This window comes from Taeniopygia guttata, chromosome 1A, assembly GCF_048771995.1.
Source record: "Taeniopygia guttata chromosome 1A, bTaeGut7.mat, whole genome shotgun sequence".
NCBI lineage: Eukaryota > Metazoa > Chordata > Aves > Passeriformes > Estrildidae > Taeniopygia > Taeniopygia guttata.
In genome coordinates this window covers 22,395,742-22,413,028 of record NC_133025.1, presented here as the reverse complement: position 1 = coordinate 22,413,028, position 17,287 = coordinate 22,395,742, and the positions used below count along the sequence as shown (strand labels likewise).

At 37.0% G+C, this 17,287-nt stretch overlaps 1 protein-coding gene across 4 annotated transcripts in view; it reads left to right on the top strand.

The window, feature by feature from the left end:
* The window catches only part of CPED1 (cadherin like and PC-esterase domain containing 1), a 145,677-nt gene that overhangs the window by 65,831 nt on the left and 62,559 nt on the right, over positions 1 to 17,287 (top strand). For all 4 annotated transcript variants that reach the window (XM_030257047.4, XM_030257054.4, XM_030257061.4 and 1 more), the window contains exons 10-16: positions 54 to 221; positions 1,243 to 1,347; positions 2,404 to 2,573; positions 8,269 to 8,336; positions 8,645 to 8,689; positions 10,540 to 10,726; positions 13,492 to 13,660. In XM_030257047.4, coding sequence (XP_030112907.4) covers positions 54 to 221; positions 1,243 to 1,347; positions 2,404 to 2,573; positions 8,269 to 8,336; positions 8,645 to 8,689; positions 10,540 to 10,726; positions 13,492 to 13,660 — 912 coding nt within the window. The remainder of the gene's footprint in view (positions 1 to 53; positions 222 to 1,242; positions 1,348 to 2,403; positions 2,574 to 8,268; positions 8,337 to 8,644; positions 8,690 to 10,539; positions 10,727 to 13,491; positions 13,661 to 17,287) is intronic.

The window sequence follows — 17,287 nt, the reverse complement described above, 5'->3', positions numbered from 1 at the left end:
GAGACTGGTCTTTTTATTTAAACTGTAAATTTTTATAATTTTTTTTCCAACAGGTGCATGAAAACTTTGACTTCCAAGTTGAGAATGAATCAACTACTCAGGACCAAATTTCCAAAGAACTTCTTTTTGAAGATACATTTAAATTTATCTTATCTAATGAATCCTCAACATCTGGTTTCATAGAAGCTTTGCAAAAAATATATGAGTCATCTGTGAGCAAGGTAATCCATTCCAACTTTTTCATATTATTATTTGAAAATATTTAATTTTAAATTGTGTGCTTCTGAAATTGTTGGTGCCAACTTATAGAATTCTTATTTATAATAATAAATTAGTATTTATTTATTTAATTAATTTATTAAATAATTTTTAAAAATTTATTATGTAGGGATTTATTTAATCAGAAACACCTTTTATTGTATTCTGAGGAGTAAAACTGTTATTATAGTGAACAATTGAATATTCTTTTGTAAAAATTCTACTCTCAAATTATGTCATTTTCAGATATGATTTAAAGATATATTTAAAGCTTTAAAAATCTGTTTTCCCACTCTTTTTAAAAATGGTCTTTTTTGAATATAAAGATTTGTGTGTTTTCACAATTTCATCCAGAATTGGTTAATTCATGCATGGCAATCCATGAGCATCAGAATAAGATTATGCTTCTTACAACTTTGTGTCTAATTCTCTATGCAAGAATTAGTGTTCCAGTATTTTTTTTTTTTGTTTTGCATTTATAGAATATGCATAAATTGTACTTCACTAGTAAAAATAATTTCTGACAAATGGAGATCTCTTTCAGTAGTATTTCTCTCATTCTGGTAACTTTTAAGAATGCATTTCTGAGGAGTCTCCTGCTTGAAAGACTTATGGGGACTAAATTATCCAGGCAACATCTGCCCCTTGGACACATGTGGCTAAAACAGGGCCATGGGTTCTAAATTTATGTCAGGATAAAGGAGAAAGCTGCAGATATCCAGACATGCGGTGATACGATTACACAGCCTGTGTTCCAGAGACCAGTAATTTCTGTGTGTTTGTTTCTAGACAAAGCTAGGGCACAGTCAGCTTTGTTCTAGACTGAAAAATGGGATGAGCTATCTAGGAGCTGGCTGGCTGAGGTTAGGGCTAGTTGAGAGCTGCTGTAACTTGTTCCTCTGATCAGTGAAGGGATTGGACTCTAATGAAAGCACATTGCTTTCCATATGATTTCACCAGAACATGCTGCCCTTTACTTCACAGGATGGAACGTACAACAGAGAGGATGAGCAGTGTTTCTCTTTGGGAGAGATACATTCAATGACTACTTTCATAAAGGAGCTGAAGAGTCTCGGACAATTTGAGCTGGTAAAATAAATAGGGTTTTATTTTATATATTTTATGTAAATCTCATAACATTTCTCCTTCATTACCATTCTCTGCTATCTCTGGCATATGTAATTAGGCTGGATGGGCAGGGAAGCAAGAATATAGAGGTAACACTGATTTTACTTTGGTGGATCATTTGAATTTAATTTAAAATAGATAAAGAAATACAAACAGAGTATTTGAACTGAGATTCCACTGGACAGGACAGCTAAAGCAGAAATGGAGACCAGGAAATAGAAGGAAAGGAAAAGAAGGAGAACCATGTAATTGACTAATCAGGTACTAAGAAAATAGAATGACAATGAAGCAAAAGTAGGAGTGAGTGGACGGACTAGAGAAAGTACAACACTGAGGTCATGATCTCAGTATCTCTCATGATCATATCTGCTTAGAGTAGATATAGATGAAAAAGTGGCAAAAAAACCCCAGGTGGAATATGTTCTCTTCTTCATGCTTTAAGTTCATTTTTGGAGAACACAGATGGAAGAATAACCATCAGTATCTGTCAATAGGCACAGTTAATGAGGGAAATGGTGAGTATTCAGAAAAGAAAGGATATGCAACTGAATCTGTTGTTCAGAAAGTGTGCATGATATCAGAATTTATCTGAGACTTCCTGGATGGGTATTAGGGATGGAGACAGATGACACTTTCTGAAGAAGCATTGGGTCTAATAGATCTAGACTCATAGAATCATCTGTGTTGGAAGGGGCCCAGGAGGATCATCAAGTCCAACTCTTAAGAGAATGGCCAGTACAAGGATTTAAGCTGTAACTTTGGCATTATTAGCTTCATGCTCTGACCAACTGAGCTAACTCAGGGCCAGTTCAGAGGCAGAGGAGATAACTTCATGTCAATACTGGTAAACCTGATTTGCAAGTCCTGGGCATGACTGTCCTTTTCTAAGTATGTGGGAAAGAACATTAATATATAACCGGCCCTATGCTGTATATACTGTCTTCTGATCATTTTTCACATCTTTGCACTCTACAAATATCATACTGTGTTGTCTCAAATCAGTGTCTCTCTTCTCAGCTTTTCCCTTCTTCTGCACCCAAGATCCAAATGTTGCTGCGTGACCTTTATCGAATGGTAGATCCCATGAGGCGGCTTAGTTCAGTCCTGACTGTGCATCGGTTGCTTTCCAGTGTCCTCCAACAGTTCCAGTTCATGAATAAAGGGACACATACAAATCTTTCAGAGTGGTAAGATAACTATTTTATATTTTGAAGGTTGTTTCTCAAGTTATATAACTGCAGTATTTCTAGCAACCAACATAAAACGTAATCCTTCAGTAGATATAGGTGAATTTGCAACCCTTGAGATGAAGGTCGATCATCCCATATGGAGCCCTGTCAGCCATTCTGCCGTCAGAACTGTAGCTAACTTTCTAAATAGAACAGGTTTTGTTTCTTTATCTAATATGGAGGACTCTGGATTGAAAATTAATTGCAACTATAGTAAAGTTTATTAAGAAAGATTAATGAGGTACATTTTTTTCTGAAAAATTGTAAACTCTAAATTAGGAGCATTTCCCAGGGTTAAGACTGTCTTAAAAAAGCAAAACTGTAAAGAAAATATAAAATTTCAGGTGAAGATTTTTCCAAAATTAATAATTTTGATTGGCTCCAAATTTTTTGTCCAACAAAAGATGGGTCAGAGAGCATAATACTCCGAGAACATTTTAATGCCTTATGAAAAGATGAAAAAAAATGCTGTAATGATAAGGTTAGATCCATTGAACTTTTGGCAAGAAGTTTTTACTTTCATGAGGAGAGGCAGGGAGGCAGGAAGGCAGGCAGGCAGGAAGGCAGGCAGGCAGGAAGGCAGGAAGGAAGGAAGGAAGGAAGGAAGGAAGGAAGGAAGGAAGGAAGGAAGGAAGGAGTAAACTTGTAGTGCACTCTTAGTTATATATGTTTATATAAGATTTTTCAAACTGTGTTTTCTGTTTTCATTATGTATTAGTTAACGATATTTCATATACATGTATGCCATATTAACTACTGACATTTATGATTTACAAATAAGGACCTGGGAACAGAGGCACATAAGGCAATGTGTGTGTCCCATTCCACTGAGACTCACGATGAATGTGTGAATGATATTAGTACATACATTTTGCTAGGAGAATGCTGTAGTGAATATATAAGGCGTCTGTAAGATTTCTTAAGTTTTAATTTTGTTCCTCATTGATTTGCGCATGGCTTTCAGCAAATCAATAATTGTCTATGTTTGTTTGCTTTACTGTAGAGGGGAGCTTATACTTTATCACTGTACTAGGTAACTGTTTATTAGTGTTTTAAATATACACACTCCATGAAAGTGCTAAATTATTGTTGTTCTGCTGACCACTCTGATCACTCAGTGAGAAGTAACTCAAAGATGCAGCTGCTTGCATTCATATGTAAGCCCTTGCCCTTTTGCAGAAATATTTAGGTTTGCATATCAAAGCATACCAGCCTTTAGCAGCTTTCTGTTCTAATCTAAGCTGTGCCACTCACTCACTTTGAGCAAGCCCCTTGGCCTCATTTTTTTCCTTCAAGCTCAACATTATTGTATGTGTATAAATATGTAGAAATACCATGACCTTTCCCTAGGGCATAGGCCAATCTGCTTCTTTGCTCTTTATTTTTCTGCAGTGGCTAAGCTAATAACACCATTCCCTTAATTCACTGTATAAAAAGCCATGTCCTTTGACATTGCTAAATCAGAATCTTCCACTCCTTTTTCTACATGCATGTGAGGGTGATGCATGTGTCAGATATGCATGTGATTATACTTAATTGCAAGGAAGAAAGAGCTTAGTTGTAGTTACTCCCCAAATAACTCAGGTATGCATTATCTTTGAGCTTTGATTAATCTTTTTCTTTACCCAGCTTTGATGAGTTTTTATATCAGAATACTTTTCCTGAATTTCTTCAGTTAAGGCCAGGCTGTTTGTTCAATTTATTTAACAGTTCTTATTTCTCTGTGGAAAACTGGTATTTCCGTTTATCAAATCTAGTAATTGCATAACTGACTGTCCAAGCAGACAAGAAAAGTAGTGACTTCTGACTGAGGTCTTGTACAGTTACTTCCTTCATAGTCATGACTCCATAGGATGAAGGCAGGATATAAGGGTGTTTTCTAGTCTACACATTTTAACTAATTTCATTTATATGACTAGTGTTGAAACCATAAATGGTATTAGTGAACTCTCTGAATTCCTTACACAGGAGAAACAGAAGAACTATAGAAACTTATCTCAAACTATAATGAAATAATTAGCCTAGGTGAAAATGATCACCACAGATATATTAGTATAAGATATCACACTTAACATGTACTCTGAAAAAATTTTCATCATTTTTTATGGATTTTCTTCAAGTCTATGCAGTTTATGGTCATGATATGACTAAGACATACATAACTGCTGTCTTTTGGAATAGGGGCAATGAGGTGTCATGGAAAGTATATTTGGCCATGTCAGATACTGTGGAAGAATCAGATTAGTGAGTAAAGCTAACCCTTCTGTATCTGCAAAAGACACAAGCCTAAGCAGCTCAAAAAGTTGCAAATGTTTTTTTTTGAAATCAACTGATGTATTTGGAAAAGTGGTTCTAGCTTCTCATATGCAAGCCCTATTTTAGTTCCAACTGGAAGCATCAACCCTCAGACTGAATTTGGGCTGAAAATACTTTTTTGGAATTTAACTTGGTCATGTCAATTACCTGAGAAGTCTGAGAAATTAACATGTTTCAGACTATGGGACAGAAAATGGCAATGACAAAGGAAAAAAAGGCTAAGATCACTAACCTAGAATGGGAGGAGTGAGAGACAGAAGGTAGGAGGAAATTAGAGAGAGAGTTTTAAGTGCCAGAAAATTAATCCCACTCTTGCATCTGAATTTTTTTATTTCACTTCTGAAGATCACCACAAGGTATTTCATTTAAGGACCCAAATGCCCTCATGGAAACTGTGACTGAAGCCAAACAAACACTCTACAAAATAGAGAACTTACTTTGGAGAGAACTACATAACATCATCTAAAGAAAGAAAATGCATAACTTCACTGAATATTGAAATATGGTCTCAATCTTGAGTTTATGACCCATTAAAACTTGCACCATTCACAACTAACATATCCATCAGAGACACCTAAAGTGACTAGTTTTTTTCTTTTTATAGTTAAATTTTGTTAAATATTCTATTTATACATGTCCTTCATTGCTTATGTCTGATTGCATAGACAATGAGAGCTATATTAATCTTGCTACAGTCAATCCTTTGCCTTTCTTATTTGCTGAATCCAAGAGATTCCCAAAGAGCAGGTTCACAGTTAATAGTTTGGGATGTACACATTGGGAATCTGCTGAAAGGTTTGACGAGCATGCACTCACCAAGAATACTGACATACAGACATTGGTTTCATGTGTGCAGGCAAAGAGCACATCTGTACTTGACACCTCCAAGATACCTAAGTAAATAGTAAATAGGGGCCACTCAAACAGATGAAGGTCCTTTCTTAAGTAGCAGCATATGAAGGAAAGGAGTCTGCAAAGCCCTCTGTATTAGGAGGAGCTTCATAATTGCACCATATCTCAGTCTGCTGATTGCAAGGATCTTGGACAAAAGAAAGCTTCATGGTGCTGATGATTAAAAAGCTCAGGCTGCAGCACAGATAAATCATTGAACCACAGAGTCATTTATATTGGAAAGGTTTCTCTCATCCTATCATTTTTTACGTGGGAGAATGACTCCACCTGGTACAACCTTGTTTCAGGCAGTTGTAGAGAGTGATAAGGTCTCCCCTGAGCCTCTTTTTCTCCGGGCTAAACACCCTTACCTCACTGAGCCACTCCTCATAAGGCTTGTGCTCCAGCCCCTTCCCCAGCTTCATTACCCTTCTTGGACATGCTCCAGTGCCTCAATGCCTTTCATGTAGTGAGAAGCCAAAACTGAACATAGGATTCAAGGTGTGACCTCACCAGTGCTAAGTGCAGGGGGACAATCACTGCTCCAGTCCTGCTGCCATGTTGTAATCTGAGTATCTTTCTCTAATATAATTTCCAAATATTACATTTTGCTACCCCGCTGTAATCAGATATAGTTATTATATCTCTTAATGCTGTCTGAAGTTAATAGCAGTCTCTACAGATTTGAGATTCATACAGGTCATGCTGTTCCTTTGTGAGTGGTGGTGGCTCTCCTGCTGCACTCCTGAGGTGTTCTCTGACTAAACCAAAGTCTATAATTTTATAGAGTTAAGACATGTTTCTTTCACTGTAGAACAGGATTTGGGACCAGGCAAGCAAAAAAGGAACAGCGAAAAGAAAAAATAGTTTTTGTTTGGGTATTAGATGTATGAAGCAAAGTGACGGAGAGTCCCCAGGCAGAGAGGAGAGCGGCAAAGGAGAGCAGCTTCATTGCAAAAGCCAGGCCTTTTGAAGCAGCCAGGCCTTTATCAGTTACATAGTTTTAAGTCATAGCAAACATAATCCAACCAACCACCCTACACTACGATGTGAACATGTTATGGTTATATAACTTGTTTTTCTCCTTCTAATTCAGCTGAGTCACTTTGGGATAGTCCTTCTACTTAGCTGAAGTAGCAGGTCTGAGCCGTGATTTTACAAGGGTAACAAGGCCCTTATTTCATAAGGCTTTACCTATATGCAACAGTATTTGACAGATGTTAGCTTTTACTTCCTTGACAAGCAGAAAGAGGGGTGCAAAATTACTTCCAACTTGGAAAGCAAGCCCTGCAAGAGTTTGTTAAATGCCTCCTTTGCTGTAGGTAATGATTTTGCATTGATTTAGAGTGGTTGTCTAGACACTGCAAGCTCAGAACTACATTTTCCTGCACCCACAGGTCTGCCATCTGCTTCTTTCCTTATCTCATTGAGTTAATGCAGAAATCTGTTTTATCACTGGGTATTTTTTTTATCACTGGACTGTTTACCTTTTTCCATGATTGATCTTAATACTGCTTTCAGAAGCTCCTGTTGAAATATCAGTGATGGATGATTGAACAGAACAATATTGCCACCTCCCTTCCTTGGCACAGACAGTAGCTTTGTGTCCTTCAAAATCTGAATTGCAGTATCCAGGAACAAGCTGCATTATGAGAACTTCTAAAGGAAACACTGAGTGGAAAACCCATGAAAGTTTCAAAAAATGCTAAAGGACCTCCAAAAAGGTCTTATCAGCCAGAGGGTTCAAGAGAAGCCTACTCCCTTTTTTTCTACCATGCTACCAAAATTCTACTTGAAAGAAAAAATCTGCACAGGTCACAGTATGGGCACCACTGACATGCTGATTATTTGTTGCAATTTAGTTGTCTTTTTTTCACAGAGATTTTACACACACACACACACACACACACACACACACGCACACTCACAGGATTTTGTTTTGAGTTTGCAAACAAAGCAAAACACATAGAGGTTCCATTGTTCCATTTTAGGAATTCATGCTAATGTAAGCACAGATAATCCCCTGGAGGCATGCCTACATTTTTATTTAATTCTGTTTGACCAAAGTCTAAATTTAACCTCAAGTGTATGCAAAAAAAAAAAAAACAACCCTATCACAGATGTAATTAAGAGATATGGTTTATTTTCTTCTTGGCTACATCCACTCTCCTTTTTCCAGCAATGCTACTATATTTTGTATTTTTTTTTTTCTTTTGATGTGATGTACTGCCATGTATTATGGAATGTGTGTTTTCTGTTATGGTCACTCAGGTAATATCTCTAATGCTGGGAATATAAATCCAGAAGATTCATTTTTCTATGGAGAATGCTAAAATACCATGCGTCCTGGGATACCATAAAGAAATTTTTTGCAAAATATTTCATTGTTTCTGTTCCTTCCATTCATATACTAATATGAATGACAATTCTGCTATTGAATTGACAGGCAACTTTCTCAAGAAAATATGAGTCCTAAGCAGAATGTTCCTTTTGACTTCAGGGAGAATCATGAAGGTAAGGGTTCAGAGTATGTTTTTCCCATTTGTATTATTTTTGAAAACATGTAGATTTAGATCACATTGCCTTGCATTTCAGCTGGAAAGTCTTAGCTTACTCTATGTAAAAGACCAATTTCTTCCGTATCTTATGTAAGTTGCTACGTAGGGCCCATGAGCAGCATTTGCAAACCTAAAGTGAAGATCTCACATGTAAAGAATAAAAGTACAATGTGTCTCTTTAAAGTAAAAGATGGTTGCTTCTCCAATTGGACTATAATCAGAGGGAAAACAGAAAATTATTATCTGTTTTTGTTTGTCTTTCAGCATTGCATTATTCCAGTAAAACTGGAGAAAGACAATGCAGTTATGGTAAGTGAAGGTCTTTCAAGACCACAGAGGGGAAAAAAAAATCTTGAAAAAAATTCTTGGGTTTCTCTACATTATCTCTAAGTGAATAGAGTATTTGTAGGCTTTTACTGAGGAAAAAAAAAAGTATTCTTAAGTATCAAGAATGTTTATAAAAATTCAATAAATGGGCTATTGTGTTAAATAAGCCTCAAAACTAAACTTTGCTGTATGTGCATATTAATGTATTCCAGAACTCATTGATCCCTTGTCACACTTCAATAGACTTTTGCCCCTCCTATTTCCAAAAATCTCAGCATACATTTGTTCTTGTGGAAAAACCTTTAAACTTGTCTGGAATTTAATCAGCTTTGTTTAAAGCTTTGTCTTCAGCTCAATAATGGAGTATTAAGGAGCTGCTTAAGAGATGAGGAGTTTCTCTAAAATATCTTCTTGTAGGAATATTTAAAGTATTTTTAAAGATCTGTAAAGATGTTAAATTTTTTTTTAATTTTTTGGTGGTAACAATACTTTCTGCTGCCTTCCTCATTCTCAAATTATTTGAGGAGCATGTAGTTAAATGTGAAGCAATTACTCTGTGGTGGAAAGGTTTTGCTACCCATTGAGCCTCATGTCCCCTCTGTTGCTGATCTCATGCTGCCTCCAGGAACTTTTGTGCCAGATAGAGACCAGAAAAACTCCTGTGCTGGCTGAGTGGCATCACCATTCTAACTGCATGATCCTTTATTTTAAAAATACCTCAATATATTTTACTTTGAAATTCCTCCTCATTTTTAAGCTAGTAGTGAGACAACATTTCTAAGTAAGGCATAGAGAATATTGAGAAATGTTTATACTCATCTGTAGGGGGGTTTTTAAATACCTTCTGTGTGTCAATGCGTAAGTCTCTATTACCCTACAAAACTAGCCCAAATTCTGTTCTTCCATTGGAATATTTTCCTTTAAATTTTAATCCATGCAAGAGAGTTCTCAAATTGCCCTGTTTTTTTTTCTCAGGGCAGATATTTCAAAGTAGAAATAAATATATTTGCGTAATTTTTGAGTCTTTTAAGCCACAAGATTTTTCAGATATTATAGTAAAGGAGTTTCCTATTGGTAATATTTTCTGAAACACCCAGTTTAAAACATGTACTAATGAATATACTGTAAAGCAGTTTTGAATGTGTTATACTGTAAATCTGAATCCAACAGGCTGGATTAAAATATTTGTCATAAGTAGATGCCAACAAATAATTATTCTCATGAGTAATTTGGCAAACACTATGAAATAAAGGACACATTTGAGCAAATAGGATTTGATTATGGAGATTTCATACACAGAAAAGGAGCTGGAATTTGTTGATATAGGAATTTTAATAAAACATTCTTTCAGCTGTACTGCAAATGACCCCATGTGTCTTGATATCTCCATGTGACTTGTTCTTATGAACAGTATGTCTAACTTATTTTGATTTTTATTGGAAATTACACTTGTACATAAACCCTGTACACAGCCTGGTACCTAAGCAGGTTATGAATTTTGGTCACCTCTTCTTTAAGTTTCAGTTAACTAACTAGAGTCAGATCTCCCAGATTTAATCCTTCCATTTTCAAAGGCTTACCGTTGGCTTTGAGTTTTGTGATAGGACTTAAGTGATTGGACACCGAATGTTTAAAATCCCTCCAAGGCCTACAGATTTCTCTCAAGTGCCATTACAAACTCCATTAAAACTTTGCAGCAGGATTATGAGTCTCAAAGTCACTAGGCATTAAATATCTTACCACTGTACATGGTATCAATTTGCCAGAAGTTGCATGTTCCAAAATGTTCATACAGTTCACTTATTTTTTTCTTTTATATCTTCTTGGAACAGATAAACATACCCTCTCTCATATCAGACAGATCTTCACCAGTCCACAGCTGGATTTGAATCCTCAGTTTAACCCAAAGATCAGAGAATACTATGCAGAAGTGCCATTTGACATGGTGACAGTGAAGATAGGAGCAGAACCCTCCAACTGTCAATGCCGTGTACACCTTGACAACAAGAAAGGGCCAAGGTATGAGCAACAAAATATGAGTGTAAAAACTTAATTTTGGAAATATGTCATAGTGTTCCAGATTTGGTTTTTTGTTTCCAAAGCCCCAGAACACAAATAGATTAATCACAGGAAAGTCAGGGGAAGTTCAACACTGAGAAACTTGTATTTATTTCTAACATCCTGAAGGCAATGGTCATATGCTGTTCTCAAGCCATAATTAACCCTAGCTTAATGGAGTGTACAGCTCCAATATCTCAGCCAGCTTCTGCAGTCACTGACAGCATAAAAGGTGGGTGGGAAAAGACTACTGCCTACAGTAGATGACAGAGAATCTGAGCTTTTGTATCCAGGTGTTAATTTTGCACAGTGCCCTAATCTGCTGCCCTGCTGGGCTTGGTCTGTTTACATGCCTCAAAATAGGGCAGTTGGCTTCCAAAGGAGAAATAATTTCAATTTTACTAACTCAGAATGATTTTTGTCATAGTTGCAGTATAAGGGATTGTCATAGAATCACAGAAATCACATTGAAAAAGACTCTTAAGATCATCATGTCCAACTGTTAACCCAGCATTGCCAAGCCCACCACTAAAACCACATCCCTAAGTGCCATATCTACATGGCTTTTAAATTGCTTCCAGGATGGTGACATAGCCACTTCCCTGGGCAACCTGTTCCAATGCTTGACAACCCTTTCAGTGAAGAAATTCTTCCTAATATCAAACCTAAACCTCCCCTGGTGCAACTTAAAGCCATTTCCTTTTGTCCTCTCTCTTGGGAGAAGAGACTGACCCCCACCTTCTACAACCTTATGTCCAGTAGTGGCCAAGAGTGACATAGTCCCATTTCAGCCTCCTTTTCTCTGGAATAAATACCCCTGGTTCCCTCAGCCACTCCCTATCAGACTTGTGATCCAGTGCCTTCACCTTGCTTCCTTCCTTCTCTGGATATGCTCCAGTCATTCAATCTCTTTGTTGTAGTGAGGGGCCCAAAACTGAACACAGGATTTGAGGTGTGGCCTCACCAGTGCCAAATAGATGGGGCAATCATTGCCCTGGTCCTGCTGGCAACATTCTTCTTAAACAGGACAGAATGCCATTGAGCACACACTGCATCATGTTCAGCAGCTCTTGATCAGCACCCTCAAGTCCTTTCCTACCAGGCATCTTCGCAGCCACTTTGCCCGCAGCCTGGAGCTCTGCCTGGGTTATTGTGACCCAAGTGCAGGACCTGGCACTTGTCCTTGTTGAAACTATACACTTGGCCTCAGCCCTTCCATCCAGCCTATTCAGATCCCTCTGCAGAGCCTTCCTCCCCTCCACTGGATCAACGTTCCCACCCAATTTAATGTTATTTGTGGTCTGACTAAGGGTGCCCTCAATTTCCATGTCCATGTGATTGGTTTGGCCATCCAGCCAGTTTTGTACTCAGCAAAATGTATGTGAATGTAAGGTGTGAGCAGCAGTTTTCTCCAGAAGAATGCTGTGGGAAACAGTGCCAAGGGCTTCACTAAAATCTAGGTAAGCAACAATCATAGCTTTTCTCTCTTCCACTAAGAGGGTCATCTTGTCATTCATAAGAGTCCCCAGTTTATGTGATCTTTCAGAGAACTATAAAGCTGGACAATAGAAGAGGAGAGAGCAGAGTCATCACTAAACATCATCTCTGAGCACTGACCCACAATAAACCATGACATTTAATTGTTGCTATGAACCTTGGCACAGTTCTGGCTTTCCCAACCTGCTCTGTCAAAGACAACAGCATGTACCAGGGACAATACCGATAGGTACTTTGGGTATGACCTGGTTTTTAAGGTTGGGAGGAACAAAAAGTGTTTATTTTTCTGGGCCAGGTACCTCAGAACCAGAACTGGCTTATTTATATACTAGCCATTAGTGAGTGGATAAACGGGAGAACAGGGACAGTGATTTACTTGGGAAGAAAAATTCTTAACCATGTCAGAGCTAACTTTGCTTCGTGACATGAAGTGCTTAGCCAACACACCACCTTTTGACTGTGAAGCAGATGCTTTGACCTAGAATGTCTGCTACTAACCAGAAAGTCTATGCAGTTGTTACTGATCTAATGCCCAATGTTTCCTGTATTTTCAATAAGAAATAGTTATGATTTATAATTTCAAAAGAAACTGTCATTAAGATCATCCCCTCAACATTTTGCAGTTTTAATGTTAACTGAAGTTAACATGAAGTCAACACAAATATATATATGTGAAAACCTCAAAGATTTCTTCCTTGTAGAATGAAAAGAATAGCAAGATGTCCTTTACACTGAAAAGTAAAAGCCCTGCATGTGCGGGTTCTGTGCCTTTCAGCATTTATTTCCCTGCTGAAGGAAGAAGAGCACAGCTCAGCTTTGCTCTGGCTTGTCTCTCTGAGCAGTTTTTTCTAGGAATCCATCACATTTGGCTAGTGGACAAATTCAGCAGCTAGCTACACTTCTGATTGTATTTGCTTTCCTACTGACTTCATCACAAATTTGATTTCAAAATTATTTCATTCACAGATTTAATGTCAAAATATTTGCCACTGCAACTGTTTTGATTAAATGTCACTCTCAATTATTTTTTCTTCTTGAAAGAACTTCAAATACTTACAAATCCTATTTTGAACTGTTTTTATTTAAAAGCTCATGTATTTTGTAAGAGAAAGAAAATGTTAGAAATAGCAGTCTCTAGGAGCAAGTAAAGTTTAGCAGCCATAGATAAAAGAGTGTAAGTCTTTGTTTCTTCAGTGTTTATTGCACTTCTTTCCTATTTTGTCATACAGCGTTGCTAACTACCCCCTTGGCCTTGGATTGAACAAAGTCATCATTCTCTTAACGGATGATTCGCAGCCCAGCCCTGAGATTGTGAGCAGCTACAGAATCACAATTTATCGAGAAGACCGCCCTAGCCTCCCTTTGTTTGATGACTATATGATGTGTGGGTTTGTGCAGGTATTGTCTCTGCATTCTTTGCTATACACATTAATAGGTGTAGCTGGTTTCTGTTCATCCCATGGTATAAATTAGGGTACATGAGCCAAAGCTCATGCAGAGCCAGTTTTTGTTGAGATTGTATGATATTTAGCATTTACACAACATTTTGGATATAAAAAGCAAGCCCAGTGTAAGTGCCTGTTATCATGTATTTGAGAGCTCCAGGTTAAGTAATCCTTACCTTGGTCAGCCAAAACTTTCTTATAACTTTTCATAACTATCTCTCACTGACATTGGAGCCATGGAAATCCTTTTACCAGGAAAGATATTTATGATGATAGTCTCTTTATCAGTGTTCAAGACAAATGCTACATAATTTATGAATGAAAACTGTTTATTCTAGGTCAATAAACACAGTAAAAAAAAGACTCACTCATAATTCCAAAGGAAGGGATGACTGTTGCTTACATCAAATTTATCCAAATACAAATTTGGGAATGCACATAATTTACTCCCAACAAATAGCAGTCCTTAGAAAGGAGTGGGTCTGTTGAATGAAAAAAGGAGCAGTTTATCCGATATGGCTTAATAATGGCTGGGAGAGAGGAGTTCAGGCTAAATTAGACACAAAAATGGAAGAAACGTAATGAAAATAACAGTGAAGATTTTAGTTAGTGAAACTATAGTGATAAAAATATTATGCATAAGAGGGAAAACCTGGGACACATGTTGGATCAGTGTGGTTTGTATTCCGGTTTGAGGACTAAATGTTGGGTGCTGCTTGATATGATGCACAAAGATAAACAAGGCAGTTCAAAGCAGGAAGTGACATTGTAAATAGCTATCACTGGCAGTGTATTTTTCTCCAGAATTTTAGGCAGATTAAAAGGATTGGTGGGTTCATTCCAGAGCATCCAGGAGTAAAAGATTTTGTCACAATTAATTCTGCAACCAGGAAGCAGAATTTTCAAAACTATTGTATTGAAACTGTCATACATGTTCATGTCAGATATCTAATCCTATCTTTATTTATTTTCTGTATGAAAATCTTAGTATATCCTTTAGCTAAACTTGCTTCCCTTTTCTGGTTTCTTTCCATTTACTGCAAAAGAGCTTAGGAGACCAAGGTGGTAGAAGGCAGAGAGTTTATATAATGGGCCAGATCAAGAGGGTTTTTGTTTTTCTTGTGGAGAAATAAGCACTAGGGCTTAAAACAAGAGTCAAAGAGATTATAAATGTTGATAGCAAATTCTATGTTGACAATAATTACCTCAATCTGCAAATCGGAACTGCCAGAGAAAATGTAGGTACTAGTCACAGTGTACTGACTGCTGACCTGAATACCTGATTATGGTGATGTCTGGCCCTCCACCTATTCTCTGTCTCTTCTTTTAGACTTCTCTTACAAGCTCAAAAGGTCAAGGACCTTTTACTATTTATACTGACTTAACACTACATCAGTTGCTGCAGTAAAATAAGAATAAACACATAAAATAGCTGAGATTTCAGTTCAATTGTATAGCAACCTGCTTGACATCTTAAGTATGACTTAATATAAAAAGGAGAACAGCAATAAATTGAACTAGAGTTATATTGCTAGGAGAACACACTGGCTGGAAAGATGTGAGGAAAGCTCTTTTTGTTTCCTTATTTGGGACTAGTATCTGAGTGTAGGAACAGGAATTAAACCTCAAAAAATATCTTCTGACACCAGCATTTACACTGTTGTTAATGTTTTATGCTACAGTTTATGAGACTGAATGTGAATCTTTGAAACACTGTGAAGGCAAAGAGATCTAGACTGATAAAAATGAAAAGTGTTTTAGAAATTTCTTTTGATTGAGCTTGGTTTCCTGCTCCTCTGTGAATAACTACCCTCTAATACAGTTATTCAGAGCTAGGGATGACTTCAGGAGTTGAGAGTAAATATGAGATGAAAAGCATTCTTGTGGTATCTAATAAGCATTGTGAAGATACAGTATGAGATTCTAAAACAACTTTCAGATATGTTAGAGGCAAACTTATCAGAGAATGCCTTTAAAAAACAAACAAAAGCTGTAGCTGGAGATAGAAATGGCATTCTAAAACATTTAAAAGTCTGCATTTTTTCCTATTTTCTAGAACAGAATGTATTGCCTATTGCTTAGAATTATTTTTTATCAACCAAAAACTCAGGTCTTAAACAGCATCATTATATTTTGTTCTTCATACCTGAGAAAATTATGCAGTCTTGCAGAGCCAGTTGATACACCCCCATCAGTGGCATGAATACTTGTTCTCTTACTAATGAAACCCTGTTTTATGAGGAAAAAGGATAAATACCACATGAGCTGATGGAGTCTTTGGACACTTGGACACTTAGCACAAGTGGGATCACACATGAGCAGAGACAGGCCACTGATGGTGGTGTGGTCTTTCTCATAGAAGGCTTCAGTTAAAATTCTAATCCAGCAGCTTTTTTTCCTCACTTTCTTTTATGTTTAATCTCTTGAGGATATTCAGGTTTCACTGCAAGATGATACTAAAAGGAAGCTTACAATAAAAAGACAGAGTGTGGGATGTGGTTTCCAACAGTCTAACAATTCTCACGCAGTTGAACAATCCCGGACTAATTTCAAGGTATTGAGTTGAGAGGTGTGTGGTTTCAAGCCTTGCAACCCCTAAAAAGGGAAAAAATATTGTCTCCTGTACTTTTTGATAGCAGTTGTAATATCCCCATTAAAACCAAATTAGTGGAGGATAAACTGTCATTTCACAACAGCACCTTCAGCAGATTTGGTTGCCTTCCATTCTGTGTTCTGCATTTTGACAGTATTGTTTGGACTGCAAATGGAGAGGTTATTGATTTTTGCTTGAACGTAATTTTGTGCAATTGCTGACAATATTCAAATTAAGTCTTCGTGAAAGAAGTGATGCCATTTCATTATCACCTCTGAAGCTGTGATACGGAAGATAGTCAAAATCCAAGGCAGTCAGCAGAAAAAACAGTGAGCTCTTAAGACAGAGTTATCAGCATCACTCTCAAGTGAAAGATCCCAGACTATGTACATACTGTCATAAAGGACAAAATATTTTATTCATGCTTGCACTGCCCATTATCTTTAAAATGCAAACAGATCTATCTATGCCTCACTTGAAATGTGTGGATGCTGCCTCTTTGATTGTTAATATTTGCCTAGTTGCAATCATGGGGATTAACTACTGATGTGCTTAGGGAACGTTTTTTGACCCTGTGATCTTCTGTATTTGTACCTTCAGTGTCCTGTTGCCACATGGCTTGTTTTGTTTGTTTGTTTGGTCAGTTGGTTGTGGGTGAGTTTGAGTTTGGTTTGTTGTTGCTGTGTTTTAATAATAGAGATATTTATTTGGGTTTGCATTTATATTGAGAGCAATGGATAGCTAATGCTGTATTTTATAGCATAGTATGTTCCATTCTCTGTCATTTTCTTTTAAGCATTTGCACATTTGATTCCAAAATCAGTGCAGTGCAGTGGGCTGATGTTCTGACAGTCCTACAGATTTTGCAGGTCTAAAAGAATGAACTTACAGAACAGATTCAAAAACTTTCCTGATGTTTACAGAACGCCTTATTCTTATGTATTATTATCTCTTGTATTTTTGTAAATCCTTTTATCATATTCTTTT